Source organism: Synchiropus splendidus, chromosome 2, assembly GCF_027744825.2.
Source record: "Synchiropus splendidus isolate RoL2022-P1 chromosome 2, RoL_Sspl_1.0, whole genome shotgun sequence".
In the NCBI taxonomy this organism is placed as follows: Eukaryota; Metazoa; Chordata; class Actinopteri; order Syngnathiformes; family Callionymidae; genus Synchiropus; species Synchiropus splendidus.
Genome location: NC_071335.1, coordinates 14,022,427 through 14,048,611, shown reverse-complemented (window position 1 = coordinate 14,048,611; position 26,185 = coordinate 14,022,427). Strand labels below are relative to the sequence as shown.

Genomic DNA, 26,185 nt, shown 5'->3' with positions numbered 1-26,185 from the left:
GTGAAACTGTCAAAAATGAATTTCTTTATTTTGAAGGTTTAACTACAGCGCTTCCGTATTTACTTGGCGCTCAATGGTGGACTTGATGTGGGTTTCGGGCCTGCTGTGTTTTCAACTGAGGGGGAGCCGAGAGGAAAAAATGGCGTCTGCAGGCGACCCAGAGCGGGACACCGGCCATTCAGTTTGAGCTTTCCGCCAATACATTAAAACCAGGGTGAGGTGGGGAGCTATCGGGGTCCCTCACCTGGCATTCTGGTTTTACAAAAACACGCTTTTGGCCGCCGTGTGGCCTTCCACGGCAGCGAGATTGAAGCGGAACAGCAGCGGCTCTCTCCTACAATGAGGAGCAGAAGAGGAAGGCCGCCCAAACCTGCGGCTGTGATGCGGGAAGGTTCTCCCGGACCTGTCCGCGGCTCTCGCGGCGGCAGAAGCAGAGGGATGCGCGGACGGGGTCGAGGCAGGGGTCGGGTACGTGGACGCGGAGTCAGTGATGGCGGTTGCACCGCTGGTTTAACCGACGTGGACACTGAAATATCCGGTCAAGAGAACTTTCAATCGCACCGCGGCCGCAAGAAACTTGGCTCCGCCGGCACCGACGTTTCACGGGGCAGGGGAGGCAGAGGTAGAGGCAGGGGGTCGAGAGGCGGCCGCGGGGCTAGAGGCGGAGTGAGGCGGCCTCAAACGAAGGTGGTTTACGACGACAACAGCGACGACGAGGAGGAGGACAATATAAGCTACAGATCCGAAGAAGATGAAATGCTCAACGACAACCCTTCGTCGGAGCTGGAAGAAGAAGAGGAGGAGGCCCCGGAGCATGATTCTGATTTTCTGGATGAATTACCAGATGAGGATGATGTCAGCTACTGCACCGACAGTAGTTTCAGGAGCCACAGCACGCACGACAGCACCCCAGGTACGCGCTCCCACCACAGTGTCGGCTTGAACCCGAGGAGGCTCGCGGTGACCTCAAGTGTGCACAGTATTTACAGCCTTCTAAAAAGCGATCAGCATTGTTCAAAATGGAGCTGAGAAACGGGCCTTTGTTTACTGTGCCACTACGAGCCCCATGCTTCAGCACGATCCGAGTTTCCCACACATTCAGCACATTTTTGTCATCACCCTCTTACCGGCACCTTTCACGTTTTTTTCTGACAAGAATGTACTTATTTTTTATATATTTAAATGCCATTGACTCCATTAGCACCAACAGTTGTGATGTTTATTATGAATAGTAATTCACTAATTCAATTTGCATCGTTCAAACTGACAACTTTCCCTGAACATTTACGACCGTTATTTGTTGATTTTATTATTTAGTGTATCTGTGTGTGTTGACGTCTGAGAAACGCGTGAGGTAAGGCTCTTATATGACTTTGACAGCTCATTGTTTTGAAGTGACGCGCTCTTTTTCCCTTTGCCACGAGCCAGTCTGCATCATTTCCATAGCAACCACTTGTTGATAAGGTGGGCTCATGTTCTGAATTCCTATAAACGACCTCTTGGCTCAATTTTTTATCAGATTAATACCCATTTTAATATATTGGTTATTATTGGTAAACACTGGTGTCCAACGTATTTCTCAAATTAAGCGTTTGGGATGAAAATACATAAGATCTGGGCAAAATGAAAATTCCCCCCACACAATTGTGGGACTTTTTCACGCCTGGGCATCTAGGTTTGCCTTTGAAGTTTGGCCAAAATGAAAGTACATTTCCATTCTGCTCTTGGATTGGACATCAGTGAACAGTCATTCCTATCTTGGGTTGATCATCATTATATAATACAGTCAATTGACCACCACGGTTGTTTAAGTACATGCTCAATAATGCACATTTCTATTTCCTTGCTTAAATTTATATTGTGGGAAGTAAACACCACCCCAACGGTACTATTTTCAACCCACTGGGTGGTAGGATTGCACTTTCATTCATTTGTTTATTTTGTTTTTGATTGCTGCTGCTGTAGATTATGTATTATTTCATTTGTCATTTCAGTTGTACTTACACACTTTCTTTCAAGTGTGCATTGATCATGTTTCTGACCCTGTAGATTGCTATCTCTCGGTTTCGTAGTGTAAAAATATGCCGTCTAATTTGGTCCCATCAAGCCACCAAAACTGGGCCAAAACCTATGACCTGAAATGGAACCCTTTGTTTTCGACCTTGATATTGGTTGACCTCAACATTTACTGGGTATCAACAAATAGTACACCTCAAGATCATCTTTTGAACATGTGTCCTGTGTATGTACCTCTCATGGCCGCCGCTTTATTTAGTCGCATCTCTGGATAATACCATGTTTTCCCTTTTTTGAGATTGTGTTCATAGTGATTTTTCTCTTCCCCTCTCTGCTTTTCCAGGTAAAAGAAAACATCGCTCAGTGCGGCCACCTACTCCTATTTTCGAGACAAAGGACATTCCCCCCTTGGAGCTTCCAAAATCCTCGGAGGACCTCCTGATTCCTACCTCACAGCTCCTCAATGTGTCTGCTATCTATGAGGTTCTCAGAAACTTTCGCTCTGTGCTGCGGCTCTCTCCTTTCCGTTTTGAGGATTTCTGTGCCGCGCTGGCGAGTCAAGAACAATGCCTGCTGCTGGCAGAGACCCACGTAACACTGCTCAAAGCCATCCTCAGAGAGGAGGATACTTCCAACACCACGTTCGGCCCAGCTGACGTCAAGGACTCAGTCAATTCCACCTTGTATTTCGTGGATGGTATGACGTGGCCCGAGGTGGTGCGGGCTTATTGTGAGAGCGACCCAGAGTTCCGGCACATTCTGTCTTTCCAGGAGGGCGAGGATTATCCTTTTGAACCACTGGACAGTAAAATCAAAGTTCTCCAATTTCTAGTGGACCAGTTCTTGGCTACCAACATAGCCCGAGAAGAGTTGATGTCAGAAGGAGTTGTTGCCTATGATGACCACTGTAGGGTGTGCCATCGCCTCGGGGACCTGCTATGTTGTGAGACTTGTTCAGCTGTTTACCATCTAGAGTGTGTGAAGCCCCCACTGCAGGAAGTGCCCGAGGACGAGTGGCAGTGTGAGGTGTGTGTGGCGCACAAGGTGCCTGGTGTGTCAGACTGCATCCCAGAGATACAGAAAACCAAACCTTTCATCCGACAACTGCCAGTGGGCTACGACCGTCACAATCGTAAATACTGGTTCCTGAACCGCCGAATTGTTGTGTGAGTAATGGTGCTGAATTGATATGTTTTTAAAATCATGCCTTTGTGAACTTAATACTGTAGTTTCTAATATATTCACAAAGTTTGTTTGTGCTATTAAAATTCAATTGCAGTGTAAAGGCTTTTTTCCCCCCTCAAAATGTTTAGAGGGAAGTTGACACAGTTAAATAATATTGAGCCTATACATCCATAAATATAAAGATTACAAACAAACAAAAAAACATGGAATTTCCTGAAAATTGGAAAAGAATTTCTGAATAAAATAATTAATTAGTATCATTCTTAAATCATGAAAAAGTGAATAGTCTGCAGCCAAACATGTGGAACTTAAATTTACCCGGATCAAGTGCAACTCAAACCTCACTGTTATCTATTATTGCTCTTCCTCATTGTCTGTAATCTCTTCATTATTGCAGAGAGGAGGATGGCGAGCAGGAGGATAAAACCATCTGGTACTACACCACCAAGGTAAGTGGGTTACTCCTCTTTATAAATTAATGGTATTTTATCCTGTTGGATTACAGTTTATGAGGCCTGAACTCTTCATTAATTCTCATCTTTGTTCATTTGTTTGAATTAATGATGACCGTTTCTCTCTCCCACCCAGGTCCAATTGGCCGAGGTCATAGATTGCTTGGATAAAGAATTCTGGGAGGCTGACCTCTTTGCAGCTCTTGAAGAAATTCGAGATGAGGTGCACACACACATGGACATCACAGAGGACCTCACCAACAAGTCCCGGGGAAACAACAGGTGTTTCCTCACCGCTGCTAACGGTAAGTGGCTAATGCTAAGAACGAAATCCTCAAAGCCAAAGCCGTTCAACCCTGAAACTACAATTACAAGACAACTGCTATTTCACTCCAGTCTGTAAAATCCATAAATACATATTGTAGAACTGTGCTCTTTTTCGACAGTCCATCAAACATTATAGAGTCCAATGACTGCCTTCATGTGATGTGAAATACCTGGTTTCACTGCATGTTTTTTTTCCCCCTCACATAAACACCATGCGAAGTAAGGTTGACCCTCGCCTTTGTGGTGTAAGACATGAGGGGTTTCTCAATTGGATGACAAAAATTGGTGGTAAAATTAGTCACAGGTGAATTTACTGGTGAAGGACACAGTGACCATGTACGAATGACCAAATAGATTTGGCCTGTCAGATTGGTTCTTGGACAGCTTCCGTAGAATTTCCCATCTTCAGTGTAACAAAAGCACAAGACGGAAATGCCATAATTTACCAAAACAAACAAGGCATAACTTAAGGATTCAAGGAGGATTTATCGTCCTTCCAGTTCAGTTGCAAAGAGCCACAATTATGAAGACTGGCGTAATAAAAACATTTCAGATTGTAAGCTAAATTATAATGAATATAAACGTTTTGCTATCTAAATTACTTAAATTTTAGTGTAAAAAGAAGACAAGATACAAACAAAGGAAAATATTCCCTATCTCTGTTGTCACTTCTTCCAACGCTGTCATTTCCATCCAAACGTGTAACTCAGCCAGCAGAAATAGAAAAATGGGTGTTGCCACTGCCGTAATACATCTTTAACATCAAAATTGTGGGAACGTTTCACCCTAAACTCATTAGACTTTGATATCCTGGTTGTTTTGTTGCAAGTGGAGACGTCTCAGCGGAGTCTTAATCTCTGCTCTGGGCCAAATGCGCTGGAGTTTATGTAAAGTTCATTAGGTTTTATGGGAAGTATGTTGCAAATGGATCCTATTTGAAAGATTCTTCTTGTATGTTTTTTTAATGGTGAACCAGATAGGGCTTTGAAATGTATCAAAATCATTTCAATTTCCATCCAGTTCAGCATATGGCATCACGCTGCACTAATATAGCCCAAGAATGAAATAGCAATAGCGTTTCTGCCAGCATTTGTCTAGTTTCCTAAGCAACTTTTTTCATGTGATGCTCCGAGAAGAATTGCCTATTTGCCCACTTAAAATGAACGTTCTAATAACAATATATTGTTGCAAGAGTATGACAATATTGCAATGTATCGTATCACCACTTCTGCATCAGGAGTATTGTATCGCGAAAAAACCTCCTAATACACAGGCATAGTTTGCAGATTGCAAATCAAGTCGTGCCTTTAATATTTTTATATCCTGGTCTGACCAAAAAAAAAAAAAAAAAACGTAATTTCTGTTGCCCGAACACCATATGTGGATACTCTTTGTAGCTGACCTGTTGTAGCGCTATTCAAATCAAATGTTGCTGTTGTCTCTGAATCTCTGTGAACCTATCTCAAATCTTTATTCTGATGTTTTGCAGAGGAGATCCTGGAGCGGCTGCGTGCTAAGAAGGAGGAGGAACTGGAGGAACTCAAAAAACGTGCTGCAGAGGAAGCTCTAAAATCACGATTGGAAAAAGAGAAAGAATGGGGAGATGTGGAAGTAACTGAGGTTGTGCTTAAAGAAGAACAAGGCAATCTCCTTGTAAAAGACCTTACAGAAGACATGAAGGAACAAAAGGAAGAGAAGACTGTGGATTCAGATGAGAAAGGTAGCTCTCTTTTTTTGTGAACTTGGAAGTGAGGTGAGGGTATTAGCAACAGATATTCAGCTATTATGAGTTCTCTTCAAAATAATGTCATCTGAAAAATCAATTTTGCATTTAATTTATGCCCCCAGCAGCAGCAGCAGCAACTCTTTTCTCTTGTGTTTTTGCATAGACCTATGGAGAAACTGTTGCATGGTTTTTGTTGAAACTGTAAGGAAAGGTTTCTTAAATTACACTTTTTGAGTCCAACATCAGTGATATTTTTGATGTTGTGATTTATCGACTTTTTAAAAGAAACTGAGAATTGGGATTTGATTTAATTTTATAAACTGTATTAAATTATATTAAATTACAATGCTTTTAATGACATTTGGACTTATTTTTAGTTCTCTTTTGGTTGCCAGTGATGTGATTATACCTACATAACAAAAGTAGTGGTGAAAAGGATTGAAAGAACATGGCTCCTAAATATTTTGCAACTGTAATCTGACTAAATGGATAGCTAGAAAGCTTTGTATTTGTCATTTTAATTCTCCAGATAAAGCAGCGTCACAAAATAAGAAGCACTTGAAACAACAAAGCAGGATGGATCTCAGATTTTCCTCTAGAAAACTTGCGCCTCAGTTACTATCTTTGGGTGTTTTTTCCTGGGTTTACCTACTTTACATTGATCTGAAAAGAGTGCAAATGTACCTCAGCTATGTGACTTAAAAGTCATGAAAATGACACAACACATGCTTGATCAACAAAGCAGAGGCGGGGAGGTAACATGTTCATTGATGTGACTTGTAACTTTGACACTTGAGCAGCATGTTTGTACATGTTTGGAGTGTCAGAAAATTTAGGACAAACTAGTCTCTGAGTAAAACTGTCTCTCATGCAAAGATGGTTATCTGTGCAAATAATTATAGCCAAATATTTATTTTATTTTTACTAAAACTACTTTCTGTGATGGACTGTTGAATAAAACAGATTACTAGATGCTCTTTTAGTGAGATTTTCAAGGGGAAAAAAGATTTTGAAACCACCTCTGTCACTTGTTTTGTCCTATGTTGAAGGCCTGCCAACTGGTCAAGAGTGCAGCCCAGCCACGTTGGGTTCTAACATGTCCACAGAGGCAACGAACCCTCCAACTTGGACCAGTGGAAACTGTCTTCTTACAGAGGATTCAAGCGGTGCTAAAGGTATACCACAAATAGTTGCTACATTTCGGAACTTCAGGGGATTTTGCTCGGCTGTCATTTATTGTATCTCAACATCAGTAGAATGCATAAAGTCTAAAGTGCATATTAACACAAGCCTATTTAACAGTCATACATCAACATAGATTGCCAGTAGAGGGAGCAAGACTCCTGATTTAGGCTCAACCAACTTGACTGAAGCGTTTCTCACCCTGTAGTTGAAGTGAACTGTGTGATGAATTTGTTCCGCTGGGGTCCACTTGCGCACCTCTTTAATGACAGATGTTACTTTATGTCATTTTAAACGCAGCGGAGAATCCAGCACCGTCAGACTGCACTCCTGCCAGCGGCGATGGCGTCCCCAGCCTGAGTCAGAGCGCGCAGTTGGGCGAGGAGAACAGCAACAGCAGTGTGGGAATGGGGCTCCATTCCAGACTTCCAGAGCCCCCAGACTTGGCTGACAAGTCATCCCAGTCTTCCTTGGCCAGTTTTGAAGATACAGGTACATCATTTGTTGCGCAAAAGTGTGTGCTTAGCCACGTTTCCGTGTGATAAAAATGGAGTGGGCAGGAAGGAATTTTTTAATCGGTAATGACACAATCCTGCTCATTTTTTTGGCTCCGGGTATTTGTTCCATTTCAAGGTGGTTGGTTTCTAATGTACTCCCTTTGTTTTGTGGCTACCTCACAGCCGACTGCAAAGATTCGATCAATGGAGAGGTGATAGGCTGCAGGAAATCTGCGGCCACTCGGATGGTGACACGGCTGAGAAACCCTGACAGCAAGTTAAGTCTGATGAAGAGCCAGCAGGTGGCGGCTGCTGTGCATGAGGCCAACAAGGGCTTCAAAGAGGGGAAAGAGGTGAGGCAAAAACACAAGTGTACTATTTGACTATCCACTAGTCTTCAATTCTTTTGATTCCTTTTAAACAGGTACTTGTTGTAAACGCACAAGGTGACATCACGCGTGTCAGCACACGCAGTAAAGACGTGGTAATGAAGGGGACTATCAGTCAGTTCTTCAAGCTTGGCCAGGAGGGGAAATATCGTGTGTACCATAACCAGTACAGTTCCAACACGCTGGCCCTCAACAAGCACCAGCACAGGGAGGTAAGTCGGACTTTCATTAAGAGACGTTTCTGTAGACTTAAGCTCCAAACTTTGAGATGTTTGAGATGTAGTCCAGTTTTGTTATTAAGTTGCTACTGATTCTGCAGGACCACGACAAGAGGCGCCATCTCTCCCACAAGTTCTGCATGACCCCAGCTGGAGAGTTCAAGTGGAACGGGTCAATATATGGCTCGCAGGTTTTGACCATCTCTACGTTAAGGCTCACCATCATCCAGTTAGAAAACAATGTCCCTGCACCATTCATGCACCCGAACTGGGCTTCACACAGGTACACTTCTGATAATGACTTAAACACAATTTCAAGTACATTATACTTTAACTGTTGGCACCACGTTAACACTTTGTTCTGCAGGGCCAACTGGATCAAAGCAGTTCACATGTGTAGCAAGGCTCAGGAGTTTGCACTGGCTCTGGCCATCCTGGAGTGTGCCATCAAGCCAGTGGCGATGCTGCCAGTCTGGAAGGACTCTCTCGGTCATACCAGGTGGGTTCGTCTTCATTGCCTTTGTTTATAAACCTCAGCACTGCTAACAAAAGACAATATTTGGGTCAATAAAAAAAAGGCCAACAGCATCATGGTCAGTGTTAGTAGTAGAGTATATTACCGTGAAAAACTGACTGGTTCATATTCATATTTGCATTAGCTGAATATTTATGGAATGGTCACCAAAAGTCCACTTTAAACAACATATATAACATCTAACATATGTGGCTGTCTTTTTAAAGTGGACCTTCATCTTAATAAATAATCATTCCACAGCAGCATCACATTGTGTAGTTATTTTCCGTCCATGTTGCGCTATATTTTTTTTTTTTTAATACGTTTCTGAAACTTAATTTCAAGCTTGTTACAAATTTATATCAGATCAACACATTAAATTATACATTTTATACTCTCAGGCTAATCTGATTTAAACTTCACTTTTGTCAGGAAATTTTCAACAGCATTTGCTGCTGCCTATTTCACAAATAGACTTATTTTGTTGACGTTTATCACCAAAAAAAGCATAATCTATGAAAATGTATAGAGCTATTATTATTGATATTGTGAGTCAGTTAGTACCTAAACTGCGCGTGAAGTATTTAAACTCTGGAGCAGACCTACTGCTTTCATGTCTGCAAAAACAGGACATGACGTCACAGATGGGAGGGAGGGAAGATGAGAAGACTGCATAGCGTCTGTGGCCTCAAGACTGTGACCACATCCATTTCTAACACTGACATTACCACCACAAGATCCATGTTATTGCTGTGTTTGTACATGCGGTTATACCTTATTAGATTTCAGTTTAACAGCACTTGTGAAGGGGGGTGAAGTTGTGGACAATCGATGGGTGGTTTTCCATGCCAATAGAAAAATGTGATTTGTTTTCTTTTAGATTTTTTTTATTTATTTATTTTTTTAACCCAAAAAACCAAGTGTGTTCGTGTTTTGAAGGGCCAGTCACACTCTCCAAGCAGGCAACAGCAATCATGACCAGCTTAGATCAAAAAGCCCACCCTGGCTGCGAAGCCAAATATTTAGACTGCAATTTCGCTGCCACCCACCAACACCTCAATGACTGCTTCAACACAACTCATGTGTTACATTTCAGGAACATGTGAGAAAACCGAGTTTTCTGCCAGAATCACTGAACAGAATTGTGTTGTTTTGTCTGCAGCGGAAAGTGGGTTTCAAGCATGATGCAGTTTTTCAACAAGAGCAGGGATCTGTTTACTATTTGTGCATCCAGTGCTGCTTATGCTATCACATTGTAAGATTGTGTAATTTTTCATTGAAATCATTTAAGATTAAATCGCATGACGTCCATGGAACGAGAGGAGAAGGAAAAGGTGAAGAAAAGGGAGAAGAAACTGGAAGATGAGGAGACAATGCAACAAGCCACCTGGGTCAAATACACATTCCCAATTAAACATCAGGTAGGACACATTTATGACAGTCAGAAGTTCCAATTGTGTATTTCAATTTTTAGTTCCAAAAATCAAACATCTGTGACTGTGGTGTTGAAATAATCCGGTCTGCCTGTCGTGTAGGTATGGAAGCAGAAAGGGGAGGAGTATCGTGTGACAGGTTATGGTGGTTGGAGTTGGATCAGTAAGACCTATGTGCCACGATTTCTCCCTCGGCTTCCTGGCAACACCAATCCAAACTACCGCAAAGAACTGGAAGGTGTGTAGCATGCAACGCAAAGTGATTGTGTTTTGATGCTTATGTCAGGTAATTTAACCTGTTACCTGTCAGTTAATTATGTTGGTCGACAATACATTTTAAAGTCACTGAATTCTGATAGTTACTATGTAGTACTTTTAAGTAACATGAGCAACTGATTCCGGTTTTAAAGTTATCCTCCTTAACTGATATTTTGGTGAGTTTGAATAATAAAGATGGATTACTGTTGTGTGACTTGGCTAATCTCATAATCTCTTATTTTGTGTCAAGATGCTAAACTTGGAAAGAAATGCACCCTTCTGGACCTGAGTCGTCGGCCCTGTGTTACTGCATCTGACACATCTGACGTCACAGCTTCAAACAGTGATGAAATAGATCCACAGGCCTTGACAGTTTCAAAACCTGTTGAAGATGATCCCATGTCAACTGAGTGTTCGGACCCTATGGAGTGCATGGAAGGAAAGAAGCCGTCTCTGAAGTCTGAAGAAACAAGCAAGTCGCCAGCAAAGATGGAAGAGGATTCTCAATCAAATGGTGAGCTCAAATCATTCTTTACTTTCAGAAGTTTTTCCATTTTGCAAGTGTCTTTCTTTATGCCTGTGAACTTGGATGATTGCTAATTTTAACTTCTCAACAGTGTCATGCATCCAGGAGGATAAAGCTAGACTGGAGGATGATGCTTCACGGCCGTTTAACTATGATGTCGTGGACGTCAGCTGGGGCTTTGTCACCCGTATTCCCTACAAGAAAAAGGTTAAGCCGTCCAAGCTGGACGGCCTTCTGGAACGACGGCTAAAACAGCACGATATAGAGGAGCGGCAGAGTCAACAGGTTTCTTCCTACAAACCCTCTACGCCTGTTTCAACTGCGGGCGTACTAACTCCAGGAACTCCGGTCCGACCGCGGTCACCCCTGAAACCACAGGTGCTGGTCCAGTCAGAAACTGCTGTAAAAGTGGAGGGAAAACTTGAAACACCAAGACCTGATGAAGACGTGAAAGCGGACCCAGATAGTGAAGCTGCTGAGTCAGCAGATTCATCTTCTATTCCTTCACCTCTTCAGGATCCTGCTGCCGGAGACTGTGAAGATCATTCAGCTTCTGAGCAAAACCATCCCAACTCTGTGGAGGATCACTCACTGGCAAGGGCAGATGTCTCGACAGAGTCTAGCTCAGGGGATATAGAGACGGCTAATCTGCCCAACGTTCAAGAGAAACATGAAACTCGGCATGATACGAGGACAGTAGCTGAAACTGTAGAGTGTGTGAACTCTGAGTCATTAAAGACACCTGCTCATATCACTGATCGAAGAGGGTCATCAAAGCAAAGCCCAGAAGCTGTAAGCACAGATGGCTCTGACAAAAACGGTATGGAACCGGGCAAGCAGCACGAACAAATGGAACATGATGTAAAAGGTCAATTTAAAGATATAATATCTCCTCAAGTCAATGGAAATGATAGTTTAATGGGTGTATCTGTGACAAGCTCAAATAATGGTGTGCTCCCAGGCAGTCCCCGTGCCATGGTCAACAACACTGAGAAACAAAAGGAAGACTGGTTAGTTGCCTCACAGAAACATGGCACGCAGCAGAAGTCGCTGGTTAACGGAGACTGGGCTTCGGTGAATGATACGAATCAGGCTAGCGATGTGGTCAAAAGCACATTGGCAGATCAGGACTACAAGCCTCCTTTGAAGATAGCAAGATTGGACCACGACATTGATACACTCGGGTCTAGGATTCGACGCATCGACTCACCTTTACCATCTGAACCCAGTCCTGTGGTCAAGATCATCAGAATGACTCCCTCCCCAATCCCTTCTGCTGAGGACTCCAGTCTAAGTGATGATTTTGTGGAAGAAAATAGCAACAGTGGATCAGCCACACCTCTCAAAACACTCATCACTGAGGTGACGACAACAACAACGTCCGCAACCACAACCAAAGTGGTTTCAACCCTGGTAGAGAAAGTGCATATCAATGCATCTCAAGTCAACACCACACCCGTGGTGTCCACGCAGAGCAGCGCGGTGTCTACCCTGACAACAATGACAAAAACAACTGTGACCAAAATTTGTTCCTCAAGTCCGTCAGGAGACAGTCAGAGTGAAATACTGACTAAGGAAGAAGAGTCAACGCACTTAGAAAGTGTCAGTAGTTCAATCACAAACAATGGCAAGACCTCAGCGAGCCAGCAGACGTCTTCAACCCAGGGCCGTGTCCGCCTTGTCAAGTTCTCCTGCACCAAAAAAACTCGCTCCGAAAGTGCTCTGCCAACTTACCGCAAGTTCGTCACCAAGAGCAATCTCAAGAGTATTTTCGTCTTGCCGTATGACAGCCTCAAGGTGTTGGCCCGGAGAGGAGGCTTCAGAGAGGTTCCTGTTTTCAATTACAATGCAAAACCTGCGCCAGATATCTGGCCGTATCCTTCACCCAGACCTGCGTTCGGCCTCACGTGGAGGTGAGCTTACCTTTTTACTTGGTTGGTGCTCTATTTTTTTTTCCTTTGGGGGGACCAATGTATGTATGTATGCATGTATGTCGTCTTTTTCATGTGCGTTTGATCACTCGTATGAAAATGACTTGTTTCCAGGTATCGACTTCAGACTGTGAAATCCTTGGCTGGCGTGAGTCTGATGTTGAGGCTCCTGTGGGCCTGTCTGAGATGGGACGACATGGCAGTCAAACCATCAGCTGCTATCGGCACCACTCGAACAGGTAGGTTTTTTTTTTTTATTGTGATAGGACAGGGTGGTATCCTTAAACATTCTGTTGTATGAATCAAATTTAGGTCTCACCAAATATGACATTGCAATTCATGTCACCATAAGTAATTTTTTTATCATTTGACTTCCGAAAGGTAATTTTAATGGTCATTTAAATCAATGTTTTTCAAGTACCTGAAGGCCCCAATTGTAACTGAAATGTTCTCTTTTATTTTGACTTGACTACACTTGACAATGATGGCATATTGTATGTAGAAGGTTGACATTATTGTCACACTAAGTGAACTAAAATGAATGAAATGAAAGACGGCATTAAAAAATGTAATTAAAATTGATTTGTAGTTGCACGTCTAATGTTCTCCGTAGATGTCACTCAGTCTAGTTTAGTTAGAAATTTGTCACTGATAATAGTGGTATTTGATGAATTCATTTAATAACTTTAATTTGAAAACTTAAATGTGTTGGTGAACTGGGTTGTTATGCCATGGATTTTCACAGTGATGATTTTCATTGCCTCAGTTGATACATCACCTCTCATGGATCAGTGACAGGCTTTAATCATAATTCATTTCTGATGTATTTGTGTTGGATCTCCTCCAACGTTTTCGGGCTTTCCTTTTCATCCTCATACCAACCCAGCACTATCCTCCCCACTCATTGCTACAGAGACATCCGAGACAGAAATCACCACGACTGAGATCATCAAACGCCGCGATGTGGGACCCTACGGCATTCGCTCAGAGTACTGCATACGCAAAATCATCTGCCCTCTTGGAACCCCTGAGACCCCTAAAGGTAGCACTTGGTTGTTATTTCGACTGTAGCGTGTATGGATTGACTCATGTTGTATTACCCCTCTTCAGAAACTCATACGCCTCAAAGGAAAGGGTTGCGATCCAGTGCTTTGCGCCCCAAGAAGCCTGAGCCTGCCAAGCAAACAGGGCCAGTTGTCATTGAGTCCTGGGTACCCGAGGAGGAGCTGGACCTCTGGGAGATCAGGGCCTTCTCTGAAAGGTCTGGAAAGAAAATTGTGCTGGTGGAATACTGCATTTATTGTAATGCTTTCAAAATTCACTGTGATGATTCTTATCTGTTACTTTGGGACAAAATATTAGGAGTACAAAGACATTTTTTTTTCCTCATCTAGGGTGGAGAAAGAGAAAGCTCAGGCTGTGGAACAAGCAAAGGTGAGTATGCTCACGTTAAGGACACTTTTGCATGACAGAGTGCCGGGGTGACATTTTCTATTGTAGTTAATATACGTTTAAAGTTTAAGATTTAAGTTATGCAAAATAATCTAATATAGTTACCGAAAGAACCAATCTCATTCTCTCATTTATTGATTGAACGATAAGATGTATTGCTCTGGTTAAGTTGATTCTAATGTGGTTATTCTTTTTGAAACAAATACTAACAAAAATAAATTCGGAACCATGACCTTGTAGCTTGGAAGAACATTTCTCCATCAGCATATCTTCATTGCAGAAACGTCTGGAACAGAAACCCGGCACAGTCAGTGTCACACCAATGGGAACTCCTCAAACGCCAGCCACTTCCACCAAAATCGTCCTGGGTGCCGCGTCAGGCCAGGGAACGCCATGCACTAAGGGGGTGATGTCCGCAAAGATGGTCACCCCTGTGACATTCCAACAGAACAAGAACTTTCAGCAGTCATTCGCCACCTGGGTGAAACAAGGTCAAAGCACGCAAGGTATGAGGCCAACATGAGAATGGGATGCTTTTGTGGCCTTACATTGTTACAGTTTCTTTGTCCTGTGGTGCGGACACAGAGAGCACAGTGGGTACTACAGGTGGACACACCTTCCAGATCACTGGGACGTCAGGGAGCGGGAAGGTGGTGACCACCAAGCTGCCGCTGCCATCCAACAGCAAGCTTGTCACTGTCAATGTACCAACTTCGCAAGGAGGTACTTTTCATTTTAATAAGTCGTGTGTCAGTACTTTTTTTTTAACATTTACAACCAAACAGCTAAAACAACTGAATATCTGTCTGCTCAGTGGGAATTCAGTTCTCGTTTATTGCTTATAAAAGCTCCAACTCACAAGACACTTGAACTATTCAGCTTTCGTTCTTTGAATTTTATTGAAGAAAGTCTATTTACTCCCTCTCTACTACTTGTATTTTGATATAAAATCTAATTTGGTTCAATACTTTTAGGGACTGAAATGGTGAAAATAAGTGATTCTTTGAAGTTTCTGTGAATGAAACGCAGGTTCAGACGGAGTGTAACCTTTTAATGGGCACGTGTATTTATCCAACATGACTGTGGGGCGCATTGTTTGTTTTGGAAGGCTGTCAGGATGTTGGCAGGAAAACAACTTTACCATGAGGTCTGCTCTCGGACAGTTAGCTCTCTATTGCGGTACTCAGTCTTTTTTATTTTCCCTGGGTTTCTTAAATAAACTTGTAGCTCCACATTCACTAAACTCACTCGCTTGTAGCTCTCCAAACAGCCCGTTCATAGAAACGAGTGTTTGATCTGTGAGACCAGAGCGGCAACTGACCAGCATGGTTAACAACGCTGTTTGAAGAGGGGGCACCCTTGATGTATAGGTTTACCTACTCGGTTGTGGGTGAAAAACCACAGCAAAAGGTAAAGTAGCAGGGGGAAATAAAAGTCCCATGATGACGATCACGGTTTGAGCCTTGAGCTTCACTTTCACTCACTCTCTGTGGGCTGGGCGAAATATGAAATGGGACCTTTGTCGATTGGATGAATAATTTATAGGGTAGTTTCAGGTATGTTGGAGGAAACCCTTTGCGGCTTATACCTCGACTTTGAAGATGTTGTTTACCTCTGCTACTAATATTTACCATTACTGCGATCAAACGTCGGGATGCCTTTTAAAGAAATTCTGGAACATGATGTAGAACTCTATCTTGTTTGAAACCAAAAGAGTTACTGCTGAGGCCAGACTATTTTCTCACATGAAATCCAAGACAAGGCAAAGATAATAGCTATCTTGCTTTTTTGTGAGTCTCACGATTGACAAATAAGTTTGTGATGGTCTTATTTTGGGGTCTGCTAACATCTTAACCCTTTTGTCCTGTAGGTGTTGTTCAGCAGAAGGTTTTGGGTATCATCCCTTCGAGTGGAGCAGGGACCACCCAAAACTATGCCTCATTACAGCCACGTACCGCCACACTTGGCATCAGGCAAAATACCCCTGGGTCACAGCAGGTAATCCATATCATCCATCCATATCAGCTGTCAATAACTATCCTGGAGCTGCTACCAGGTCCTTCAGATTCCAGAACGTCAGTGGGTGTATAACTTGCATATGTGTCTGACACTGATGTCCGATGGCATTCACTTGCTTTTTATTTAGTGATTCCACCAGAATTCTCTCAAAAGATCCTGATATTCCTTTAGGTTTTGGCTCCTGGAAGTCAGATCCGCTCTGGAATGGTTATCCGCACCCCTGTCCAGCAGACAGGATCCATGGGAAAGACGATACTTCGAACCCCCGTCATGGTTCAACAGGGTACACTTACTTGCCCCACTTGAGTTATGAAATGTTTTATCAAATTTTTGTTTAACATTCTGATTTTTTTTTTTACAGGTCAAGGAGGGCAGCAAGTAGTGACACAGATCATCCGTGGAGCGAGTCCTGCAGGCCAGGGGGCAGCCAACTCTGTCGTAGGCCAGACATCTGGCCGGATACCATGCGCACAAGGCCAGGTAACTGTCCCTACCCACAGCACTGTTGACATAGTTTTAAATAAAAACAATGTTGTGATATCACTTTCAAGCATGCCTTTTCGCTTCATTCTTATTTGCCACGTTTATCACAAGCATAGTTGGCACTCTGTTTTCCTCAGAAACAACAGACCGCAGTAGGTCAAGATTCTCAGGCTGGAGTTGGTGGTGCCCAGCAGACTTTGACTGTAATGGTCCAGGGACAGGGTCAGACAACGGGTCAACTTCAGGCCATCCCTCAGGGAGTCACAGTCATCCCAGGACCTGGCCAGCAGCTCATGCAGGCCACGTTGCCCAACGGCCAAGTGCAGCGCTTCCTCTTCACTCCACTGCCCTCGGCAGCTGCTCCCACATCAAGCACGGGTTTGTAAAACTTGTTTTAAAGTCACGTTTAAGGCAGCTAACCAAGTGCTGATTTCTATTATTATTCATTCATAATTATGTGTTTATTCTCACTTGTTTTAAAGTACGGATCTATATCAATCAAATAAAACCGAGCACTGGGTTTTTATTTGAATTGAGGATTAAACAGTTGACTGACACTGAATACATGAAGCTTAATGTCGTTTATGACAAAATTAAAGTTTCTATGGATTTACTGAAGCTCTTTATGTCTCAGAGCTGAATGAACATATATTATGTTCTTCTCTCACTTCACAGCCTCAACAGTTCCCGGTCAACCCAACACTTCCTCCATTAAAACTCCCACCCAACCCGCTCAGCAGGCAGCAGCTCCAGTGCAGGCAGCCACCAGCACCAGTACTCCTTCCTCAGCGACCCCTCAGGGCCAGCTGCCCCCTCAGATGCAGGCCCACATGCCTGTTCAGTCACCGACCTCGCTGCAAGTGAAAACCTCTGGAGGGACCGTGCAGCTGCAGCAGGGCTCGCAGCTCATCAATATGTCTGGACTGCAGCAGCAGGTGCAGGTAGGTTTAGGCCACATGAAATTCATTCATGTCATTTAGTCAACACTTGAAACATCATTTCAGCCTTGAGAATCTGTCTGTCAGTCATGTAGAATTCTGTCTTATGGCGGCAGGTTTTGGCTCAGCTGCAGGCTCAACAGAGTGGCACTTCTTTACCATCACACATCAAACTTCAGCTTCCCATCCAGATACAGCAGAGTGGAACATCTCAGGCAGGACAGGTGAGGCTGGAAATCTCATCATCATAATGTATTAATTTCTTTAAATGTGTTGCATAGGGGGAGAAATACCAGATAATCTGAGGTGCTGTTTCTTCCTCAGATTGGAAACGTCGTGACCATCCAGGCAGCTTCAGTCCAGGAGCAGCTCCAGAGGATCCATCAGCTCAGAGAGCAGCAGCAGCAGAAGAAGAAGCTGGCCGCCGAAGCCAAACGAGAGCAGGCGCTCAATTCGGCCAGCAAGAGTGACATCATTCAAAAACAGGTACTTGAGCGAGGATCTCTGACCAAGTGCGTCATGTCATTGGTTAAGTAGTTTAAATATTCTATTCTCTTTGCTCTCTATCAAGGTGGTGATGAAGCAGAACGCTGTGATTGAGCATCTGAAGCAGAAGAAGACGTTAACGCCTGCTGAGAGAGAAGAAAACCAGAGGTTAGCAACTTTCCAGCAACGGTTTACGGTTATAACTTAAGCTATTAATGATTACATTTGTCACAAATAACTGTTCTTCATGTGGAGCCATTTAGATTTTCAACCGACTTGGCTCTGAAACCCTTCCCTATAAGCTAGAAGACCATTCTGTGTAGGCGTCTGCCATGCCCACCCAATGATGTTGTTTTATTGACATAATATGATACTTTTTTAGCATTTCCAAATATCACAATGGTATTAAGAATATTCTAATTTAGATGAGCTGAGCTAGACAGCAGGTGGCAGTAGCTTCCCGGAAGCGACTTGAGCAATAAACAAAGAAGAATTAACGAAAAACAAACCAGTTTCAGTGTCAACGGAGACATTTTTCCCAAAAGATGATTGAATCCAGATGGTCATCTGAAACATCAAAAATGTAATCATCAGTTAATTGAATTAGATTTTTTTATTTTTTTTTATTAGAATTAGAAACCACCAACAGCTGGATTTTCTCATTCTTAATCACTTATATCATCAACATATTAGTGGAGATACTAAACATAACCCTTCAAACAAACGGTACTCCAATATCCAACACACATATTTCAGCCACCTCTTCAAGTCTCACGCTGACCTGCAGCTGACTCTGACAACCATGTGTTTGTCTCCGAAGAAGGTGTGTCAACACTGCCTCTTCACACACACATGCAATACAGAATGCTGACTTCAGACGCTTGTCGCTGCCTCGTCTCGTTTTTCCGCCAATTTCCCGTGATTCATGTCATACTTTGCTTGTCCTCACAACATCAATATCTTTCTAATAACTTCTGACCTTTGAGCCGTGCTTGTTTTGGTGTCACGGTTTATTAATTCTCTCCACTATCATCCTCAATTTACGACATAGTACTGAACTTCACACACCCTGGCCCGTGTTTGACCTCGGCAGTTGAACCATTTGTATGAAGGGTTTGAATAAGAACCAAATTGTTCCATGCTGAATGTGAACTGATGGGAACCACGTAAACATACGAAGCTGCAGTTCACTTGTGCTTCAGATTTTTATTTGTTGTTATTAACCCTTTTAGGACTACTGAAATGTTCTTCTTCTTCTATTATTCTAACTTCTATGATGTATTGTACTGTAGATGTGCTCACACAACAGGAATTAGCTTTCTATCTACTAGTCCCAAAACAGTGTCACATTTTTTAATGGAGTCAAATGGAAATGGATTTATTGCAGTGACTTGATGGTATCCTCTGTTTTAAGATGGTCTAGTTTTCTTTTTATAGTAGTTCCAAAAAGCGTGGTGCATGTGAGCATCTGCAGTCAAAACCATACCATAATATGCTATGATGAATCATTCACAGTGTCAGGTAGATGTTGTGGCCCAATAAAAAGTGAGGTCATCTGAGAAAGTCCAGCTTCACTTGTACACAACATGAGTGACAGCTGACCCTGTAGAGCAGACCTGATGCCACCCACACGAGGTTAGAGGTCAGAGTTTAACTACAACTGATAACGTGGAACTCATTCAAGTTCATGATGCGAGGACTTCATTTTTTTTCATTCTTTACTTGATAGTGTTTTTTTCCTGTCCTGTCCTTATCTGTAGCTGCTGCAATGTGCAATTGATCTTGGTGTTTATAGGCAGGCAGTATCTTGACATAGCTTCATCTGATCGGGTTGGTTCAAAGCTCCTTCATATCGTAAAGTATTTTTGCTTTAGTTTTAATTGCGAGGTCTAAATATCATGTTTTCGTCAACAACTTATCATTCATGAGGTGGTAGGTTAAATTTCCCACTCAGAACTGACTGTTCTGCATCACCAGTCAGAGGATAAGGGCGAAGACCAGAAGAGCACGAGTTTATCTTAAAAGGGGACATCATAGAAGCAGCGCTTCTGCTTCACTGTGTTGTTGAGCTGTTGACACACCTAGACTCTCTAAAAACGTTGGTTGTTACTCTACCCAGATACCAATTGTGAGTGAAGTTGAGAACAATGCATGGTCTCCTGTGTTGTGTGCAATCTAGGATGATCGTCTGCAACCAGGTCATGAAGTACATACTGGACCGGATAGACAAAGATGAAAGACAAGCGGCCAAGAAGAAGAAAAAGGAGGAAGTGGTGGAGGCCAAGAAGAGGATGGCCAATGCAAGCAAGCTTTCTGCTATCCTGTTCAAACACAAGGAGAGCTTGAAGATGGAGATCTTGAAGAAGCGTGCGCTACTTGATAAGGAGCTGCAGCTTGAAGCTCAGGTATGGCCGAAAGATGGAACCTGTGTGAGAGCATAGTCGTGATTAAGGCGTGTCTCTCAGGAGGAGCTGAAGAGGGACTTGTTGCGGATGCGGCGTGAGAAGGAGCGGGCTCAGGCCGCCGCGCAACAGGCAGCTCAGGCAGCTGCAGCGGCCGTAGCGGCTGCAGCCGCTCGGAACCAGCAACAGCACTCCCGCTTACACAACACCACTAGTCAGTATCATCCCACCACCGTCACCTCGGCGCACAAGCGGAAATATGAGGAGGAGGAGCAACTGTCGCCAATCAAATCCAAAAAGAAGAAGATGATCTCGACAACACACACAAAGGAAGTCAAGAAGGACACCAAGCTCTACTGCATCTGCAAGACACCCTACGACGAGACCAGGTGCGAGTCATCTTCTGATCGTTTGATGTGGACTGGACTTTGTAATTTATTCTTTTTTTTCTCTCCCAAGGTTCTACATCGGATGTGACCTGTGCACCAACTGGTATCACGGTGAATGTGTGGGCATCACCGAAAAGGAAGCTAAGAAAATGGACGACTACATCTGTGTGGAGTGTAAACGGGGCCAGAAAAGCAGCTCTGAGGAACTGTACTGCATCTGTCAGACTCCGTACGACGAGTCACAGTGAGTTGTGAAACACTTGAAAAAAAAAATAATAATAATAATTCAATTTTTAATCCTCAGACATGTCAAAGCACAGAAAGTAAAACCTGCTGTGCTCCCACTTTTTGAGGTGAATTATGATTCATTTTCTGCCCCCAGGTTCTACATTGGCTGTGACCGGTGCCAGAACTGGTACCACGGTCGGTGTGTGGGAATCCTGCAGAGTGAAGCGAACCACATAGACGAATATGTGTGTCCACAGTGTCAGTCCACGGAGGACGCCATGACGGTCTTCACGCCACTCACTGAGAAGGACTTGGAAGGCCTGAAGAGAATCTTGCGCTCCTTGCAGGTTAGAGCGAACAACGGTTGGTTCTGGTATGGAGTTTGAAGGAGGCCAACAGTCCGCTGCGAGAGGAGTGGCAGTTGTAGATTGGCTGCGCAGCTACACACCTCTTCGCCGCCCACAACAGAATAATTGCACACAAAAGTCCTCTGTGTGTCTTATCTGATGCGCCTGGCTCCTCAAAGAATGAGCTGCTTTTGCTTGTCTCCAGCCCCTCTTTTCTCTGGTCGTCCTCCCCCACCTCTGTTATTCCAACTCCTTCTTCTCTGTGTGAGATTTGGGCCGCTTGATGAAACATCTGTTGACCCACCTGTTTCCAGTGTCATCCTGTTTGTTTTCCTTCGCTGGTCTGCTGCGTTCTCAGGTTCTTGTCCCTCTCCACGCAGGCCCATAAGATGGCGTGGCCATTCCTGGAGCCGGTCGACACCAACGATGCTCCAGATTACTACAAGGTTATCAAGGAACCAATGGGTGAGTGGGGAGTCTGTCAAGACCTCGTCTGCGTTGCTCAGCCCAGGAATCTTTGGAATGAGGCGCCGATAGGTTCAATAGTACAGTAACATAATAGGGGTGGACTGTACTCACTTGTTCCATAAGAGGTTTGTGTTCAGTGAGAAACCAGTCAATGAATTCATAAATAAATGCCTCAACTCTGGAAACATAGTGGCCACTCGTCGCAACGCAGCTCACCTTTCATCCATCATTTGGTTTAAAGAGGCAGAACAGTTCACAAGATCGCGTGGAATTTGAAATCATTTTTATCCAGGTTGCCATAGTTTCACCATTCTTGTCTAGACAACCATGCTCTTCTGGAGAAGCTCCAACTATTTGAGTAATTGGAAGGTTTACTGAAATGAGTTAAGCTGCATGCAGTAGGTTTGAAATTGGTTTATAATTCCTGGCTCTAAAACTTAAGCCGAGGTTATAGGTGGTGGGAGGAGTAGAACTGATACTTCCCCCCTTTCTCTTTCTATTCTTCAATTCTTCTTCCACCAACTGTTCTTCTTCCTTTTATTTCTCATCTTTTTCAGATTCTTACTCTGTTCCCTCTTCTCTTCTCCTGTTTTTCTTCCCATCCACTTCCCCCTCTTCTTCAACTTCTTCTTCCTCTTCTCTTTCCTGTTCTACCTCACCTATGCCATCAGGTTTGCCACGATCTCGCAGTCTTGTGCGTGCCCCCCCGGTCATGTACTAGTTGTGAAGTGCAGTTTTATTTCAGCTGAACATCAAGCCGACTACACCACGTGAGCCAGGCCATGCTGGCTTGCTCTTCAGCTAATTGTAGGTTCACTTCATCTCAGTTCGTCTCACAGAAGAGGCGGAATACTGAATGACTCACTTGGGACCATGAGTCCTCCCATTTTTGGGATCTTTTTCGGGTAATTGCTTTGTGTATTGGAAGTGACACCTACCATTTCTAACTTGAAGCCTTGGGCTGGCAGCCATTGCGGACCAGAGCCCTCCAACTCAGATCAAACCGGCCTGTAAATGGAGACTTGCGTCAGCCGGGCCTTTTTGAACTTCCTCACAAACAAACTCTTAATGAGCTGGTCTGGGTCTGCCCGACTCCCCCTGGAAACGGACCGGCCCTTCGCTTTCAGCTCCCCTTGGCCCGCTCCTGCAAACTCAAGTCCCTCTTCCGACCACCACAAGACTTGTTTTTTTTTTTTTTAAGAAGTCACCAAAAAAAAAAAAACATTTTTCTTGTCGAGCTCCAGCCGTTGCAAGTTTTGGAAACATTTAAGAAGAAGTCTGATTATGAAGAAGGAGGTCTTTGATATGGACTGTGAGGTTTGTGAGCTGTGAGCCAAGCGGCTGGGGGGGCGGAGGATGGAAGCGAACGGTCAAATATGTTTGTTTAAGAAGCTGCAGATTTAGTGGCGCTGCTGCCAGTCACCTTTCTTTGGTTCAGTCTTTCGATTGGTTTTCTAACGTATCTGAGTCCGGGTGGTCAGCAGAGCTGGAAGCTCAGAAATGTTGCGTGTCAGATCAGGTTTTCAGGCTGATTTTTGGTCAAAGTTTGGCCAGCTCCTATTACACATGAGTGATGGACTGAAGTCCCACAAACCATTAGAATGCCTGTGATGTGCAGGCCCCCTCTTGGACGGCTGTAATCCAGCCTTGTTACATGAAGTGTCTGCACCGATCTGATCTGTAATTATCATCTGACTGTGCGCTGCAGAACAGCTTTCTCTGGTAAAGATGTGTGATCTGTGCATCTCTTGGTAGATCTGTCCACCATGGAGGAGAGGCTGCAGAAGCACGAGTACGTGAAACTGACAGAGTTTGTGGCAGACATGACCAAGATTTTTGACAACTGCCGCTACTACAACCCCAGTGACTCGCCCTTCTACCAATGCGCCGAAGTTCTGGAAACCTTCTTTGTGCAGAAGCTGAAAGGCTTCAAAGCCAGCAGGTAAACTTCAGAGGCATTTTCCTCACTTATCCAAAATGATCTGTCCTGTCTTCATATTAGTGTGATGGCCATGGCAACAATGCCCTGCTTTGAGAGCCTCTTATTTTCTGTCTTGCAGATTGTGATGTCATCAGGCTGGTGGGGCTTTCCTTCAAAAGCGAACCCATTTTCTTACACGGCTCTTTCTCATCAAGGAGCAGCAAATCAATTGAAATGTATACAGAAGGTGTACAGTTTATTTAACGGCACTATTTGTGTGATCTTTGTTTATTTTAGAAACAAAGAATAGAACACTCTACTGTCAACACCGCGGGCAGCCATGTTGGTCTCTCAAGCAGTCGAGGGAAAATGTATTTTCTTACACTTGTTGAACAGATGACTGATATTTTGTTTATGTATGAGCTGAATATAAGACAGAATATGAAGTTTAGCAGTTTGTTGATCTCTTTTTTGAGATTTTTAATAGGAAAAACATTCGAGTCGTTGATCATGATTGTGAAAGCGCAATTCCACAGACACAGGTGAGTTTAATTCGACAAGATCTGCTGCTTATGATATTAGTCATAAGCGGCGATGGCGGAACTTTTTTACCTCATTTCTAAGCTCAGATTGAACGGACTCCACCCATCCGTCTTGTTTAATGCGCTTAAAATAGCTTGTGAAGGATCATGGCGACGCTCTCAAGGAAACACTGGTAGCAGTTGTAAAGATAGATTTGAGTGAATCTAGTTTTGATCCAAGCAGTCCACTTTTGAAAGCCCCTGTACATAATAACTCTGTCGGACTACATCTCACCGACATGGTCCTGTCAAGGTGTCTGACTCTCTGGCATCCAATACTTGTTCCTTTTTAGTCTTTTGTATTTCCTCTAGTGCATATTTTTGTCATATTGTAAAGCTTTTAATAAAAAAAGAACCATGAAATGATCTCTAGTGTTTTCTCTAACAAAAACATCTGGTTTATTCCACGTCATTGCTTTTCTGTCTGGATGTTGCTTTCGCTTCTTGAGGCACTCCAGTTTCCTCCCTTTGTGAGGCACATTTGTGACTCAGAGGTTTGGCGCAGCCGACTGACTACATCCTTGTAGTCGTGAAGTTAAAACTTTAGTTGCATGTTACATGAGTACAACATGCAACTTACTTGTTCTTTTCCAGTCAAATTGACAAGCCAACTCTCCATTTCACTTAAAAGGAACAAAGCTAATAACACTTGTGCACCAAGGTTTTCATTGTACAACTCTAAATGTAAAGGAGATTTCAGCTGAAAGGACTGACTTTCCAAAACCCTACAAAGTCCCTGTGAGGATGGGGAGTGCACACCTTTCCTGCTCACATCATTAATATGACTATGACATTAAATTCTAAACGCCCAATATCTGAACACGTATACCATCGAGTTTAATTCTTGGTTTAAACGTTGGCTTAAAAACTAAATGTAAAACCAAATAAATGCGCCCCAAAATGAATTGTTATGATGCTGTTAAAGAATGTTAAATATGTGTCTGGAATACATAAATAGAAAATGAAGTCGTGCAAAACATTGTGATAAACTGTTAAATGATAAATATAAGTAAATCATGATGTATTCTTTGTTTAATTTGTTTCTGCAAATAGTGTAAAATAGCAGAGTGTCAGTAGCTACAATATTTCTCCAATTGAAAGGTATTTTCTACAGGACAAGCAAAATTGTGCTTTGGCCAAGGTTCCTTTGATGGTGAGTCAATGAACCAAGTGTGATGTGGCTTAAAAAAAAAGCAGTTTTATTGGAGGCAGTTCTGTTGAAGCTATTTTGTAAGTGACTTGTTTATGGTGGTAGGGATTTAGCATCAGCAAAGATGATTTAAAACCAAAGTCTCACACACACATCACAGAGACAAAGCATGTAGTAGCATCTGAAGTTCCTTTACAAGGCGCTGAAAGTGTGACTGAAAATCGAGAGAAAGATTGATACTCTTGAAGTCGTTGCTCGCATGTCGCTGCTGACTGTGTGAGTGATGGGGAGGCTGGCTCAAGCAGCAGGTTGCCCTTGTGGTAGAGTAGTTTGGCTCTCACCCAGCACAGCGGCGATCTTCCAGTTACCTCGGGCACTTCAATTCACATCTTGATATAATTACAAAAACAATGCGTTCTCGTGACTTCCCTTCATAAATTGTTCTGCTGTTGATGATCCACTGTGATTTCAACAACCACCCACAACACAGGAAGCCGCATGGAAATATTCCCGCCGCTCTTCTCTCCTCCTTAGGCTCCCTCCATTCACCTCCTTACATCCTCCGCAATAAAGAATGTCCTCCCACTGCGATGGTCTCCAAGTTCTGAGGCAGGCTCCTGTTTCCTGCTGATCCCAGATAGAGGCTTCTGTGAGCCTGGGAACCAGC

General features: G+C 43.4%; 1 protein-coding gene across 2 annotated transcripts; it reads left to right on the top strand.

The window, feature by feature from the left end:
- Positions 1 to 83: 83 nt before the first annotated feature.
- On the top strand, positions 84 to 24,731 carry LOC128754178 (nucleosome-remodeling factor subunit BPTF-like). Of its 2 annotated transcripts, none has more exons than XM_053856613.1 (36): positions 84 to 913; positions 2,360 to 3,182; positions 3,599 to 3,650; positions 3,790 to 3,958; positions 5,470 to 5,700; positions 6,756 to 6,881; positions 7,189 to 7,380; positions 7,569 to 7,738; positions 7,810 to 7,986; positions 8,094 to 8,275; positions 8,360 to 8,491; positions 9,798 to 9,927; positions 10,042 to 10,177; positions 10,448 to 10,711; positions 10,815 to 12,636; positions 12,769 to 12,893; positions 13,568 to 13,696; positions 13,765 to 13,915; positions 14,049 to 14,088; positions 14,387 to 14,612; positions 14,692 to 14,829; positions 15,977 to 16,104; positions 16,297 to 16,408; positions 16,487 to 16,605; positions 16,746 to 16,986; positions 17,284 to 17,549; positions 17,663 to 17,770; positions 17,871 to 18,032; positions 18,118 to 18,200; positions 20,212 to 20,437; positions 20,498 to 20,823; positions 20,894 to 21,067; positions 21,206 to 21,398; positions 21,779 to 21,863; positions 23,622 to 23,808; positions 23,927 to 24,731. In XM_053856613.1, the coding sequence occupies exons 1-36, from the start codon at positions 340 to 342 to the stop codon at positions 23,931 to 23,933; spliced, it is 8,406 nt and encodes a 2,801-aa protein (XP_053712588.1). In that variant the 5' UTR covers positions 84 to 339; the 3' UTR covers positions 23,934 to 24,731. The 2 variants fall into 2 exon arrangements, with proteins under 2 accessions (XP_053712588.1, XP_053712587.1); XM_053856612.1 differs by having other exon boundaries at positions 13,541 to 13,696.
- Positions 24,732 to 26,185: the final 1,454 nt, after the last annotated feature.

Excerpts from the sequence above, each read along its gene's own strand:
- LOC128754178 (XM_053856612.1), top strand. The coding sequence starts at position 340 with ATGAGGAGCAGAAGAGGAAGGCCGCCCAAACCTGCGGCTGTGATGCGG. Across the intron at positions 9,928-10,041 it reads CATTCCCAATTAAACATCAG|GTATGGAAGCAGAAAGGGGA; the intron begins GTAGGACACATT and ends CCTGTCGTGTAG. Across the intron at positions 13,697-13,764 it reads AACCCCTGAGACCCCTAAAG|AAACTCATACGCCTCAAAGG; the intron begins GTAGCACTTGGT and ends ACCCCTCTTCAG.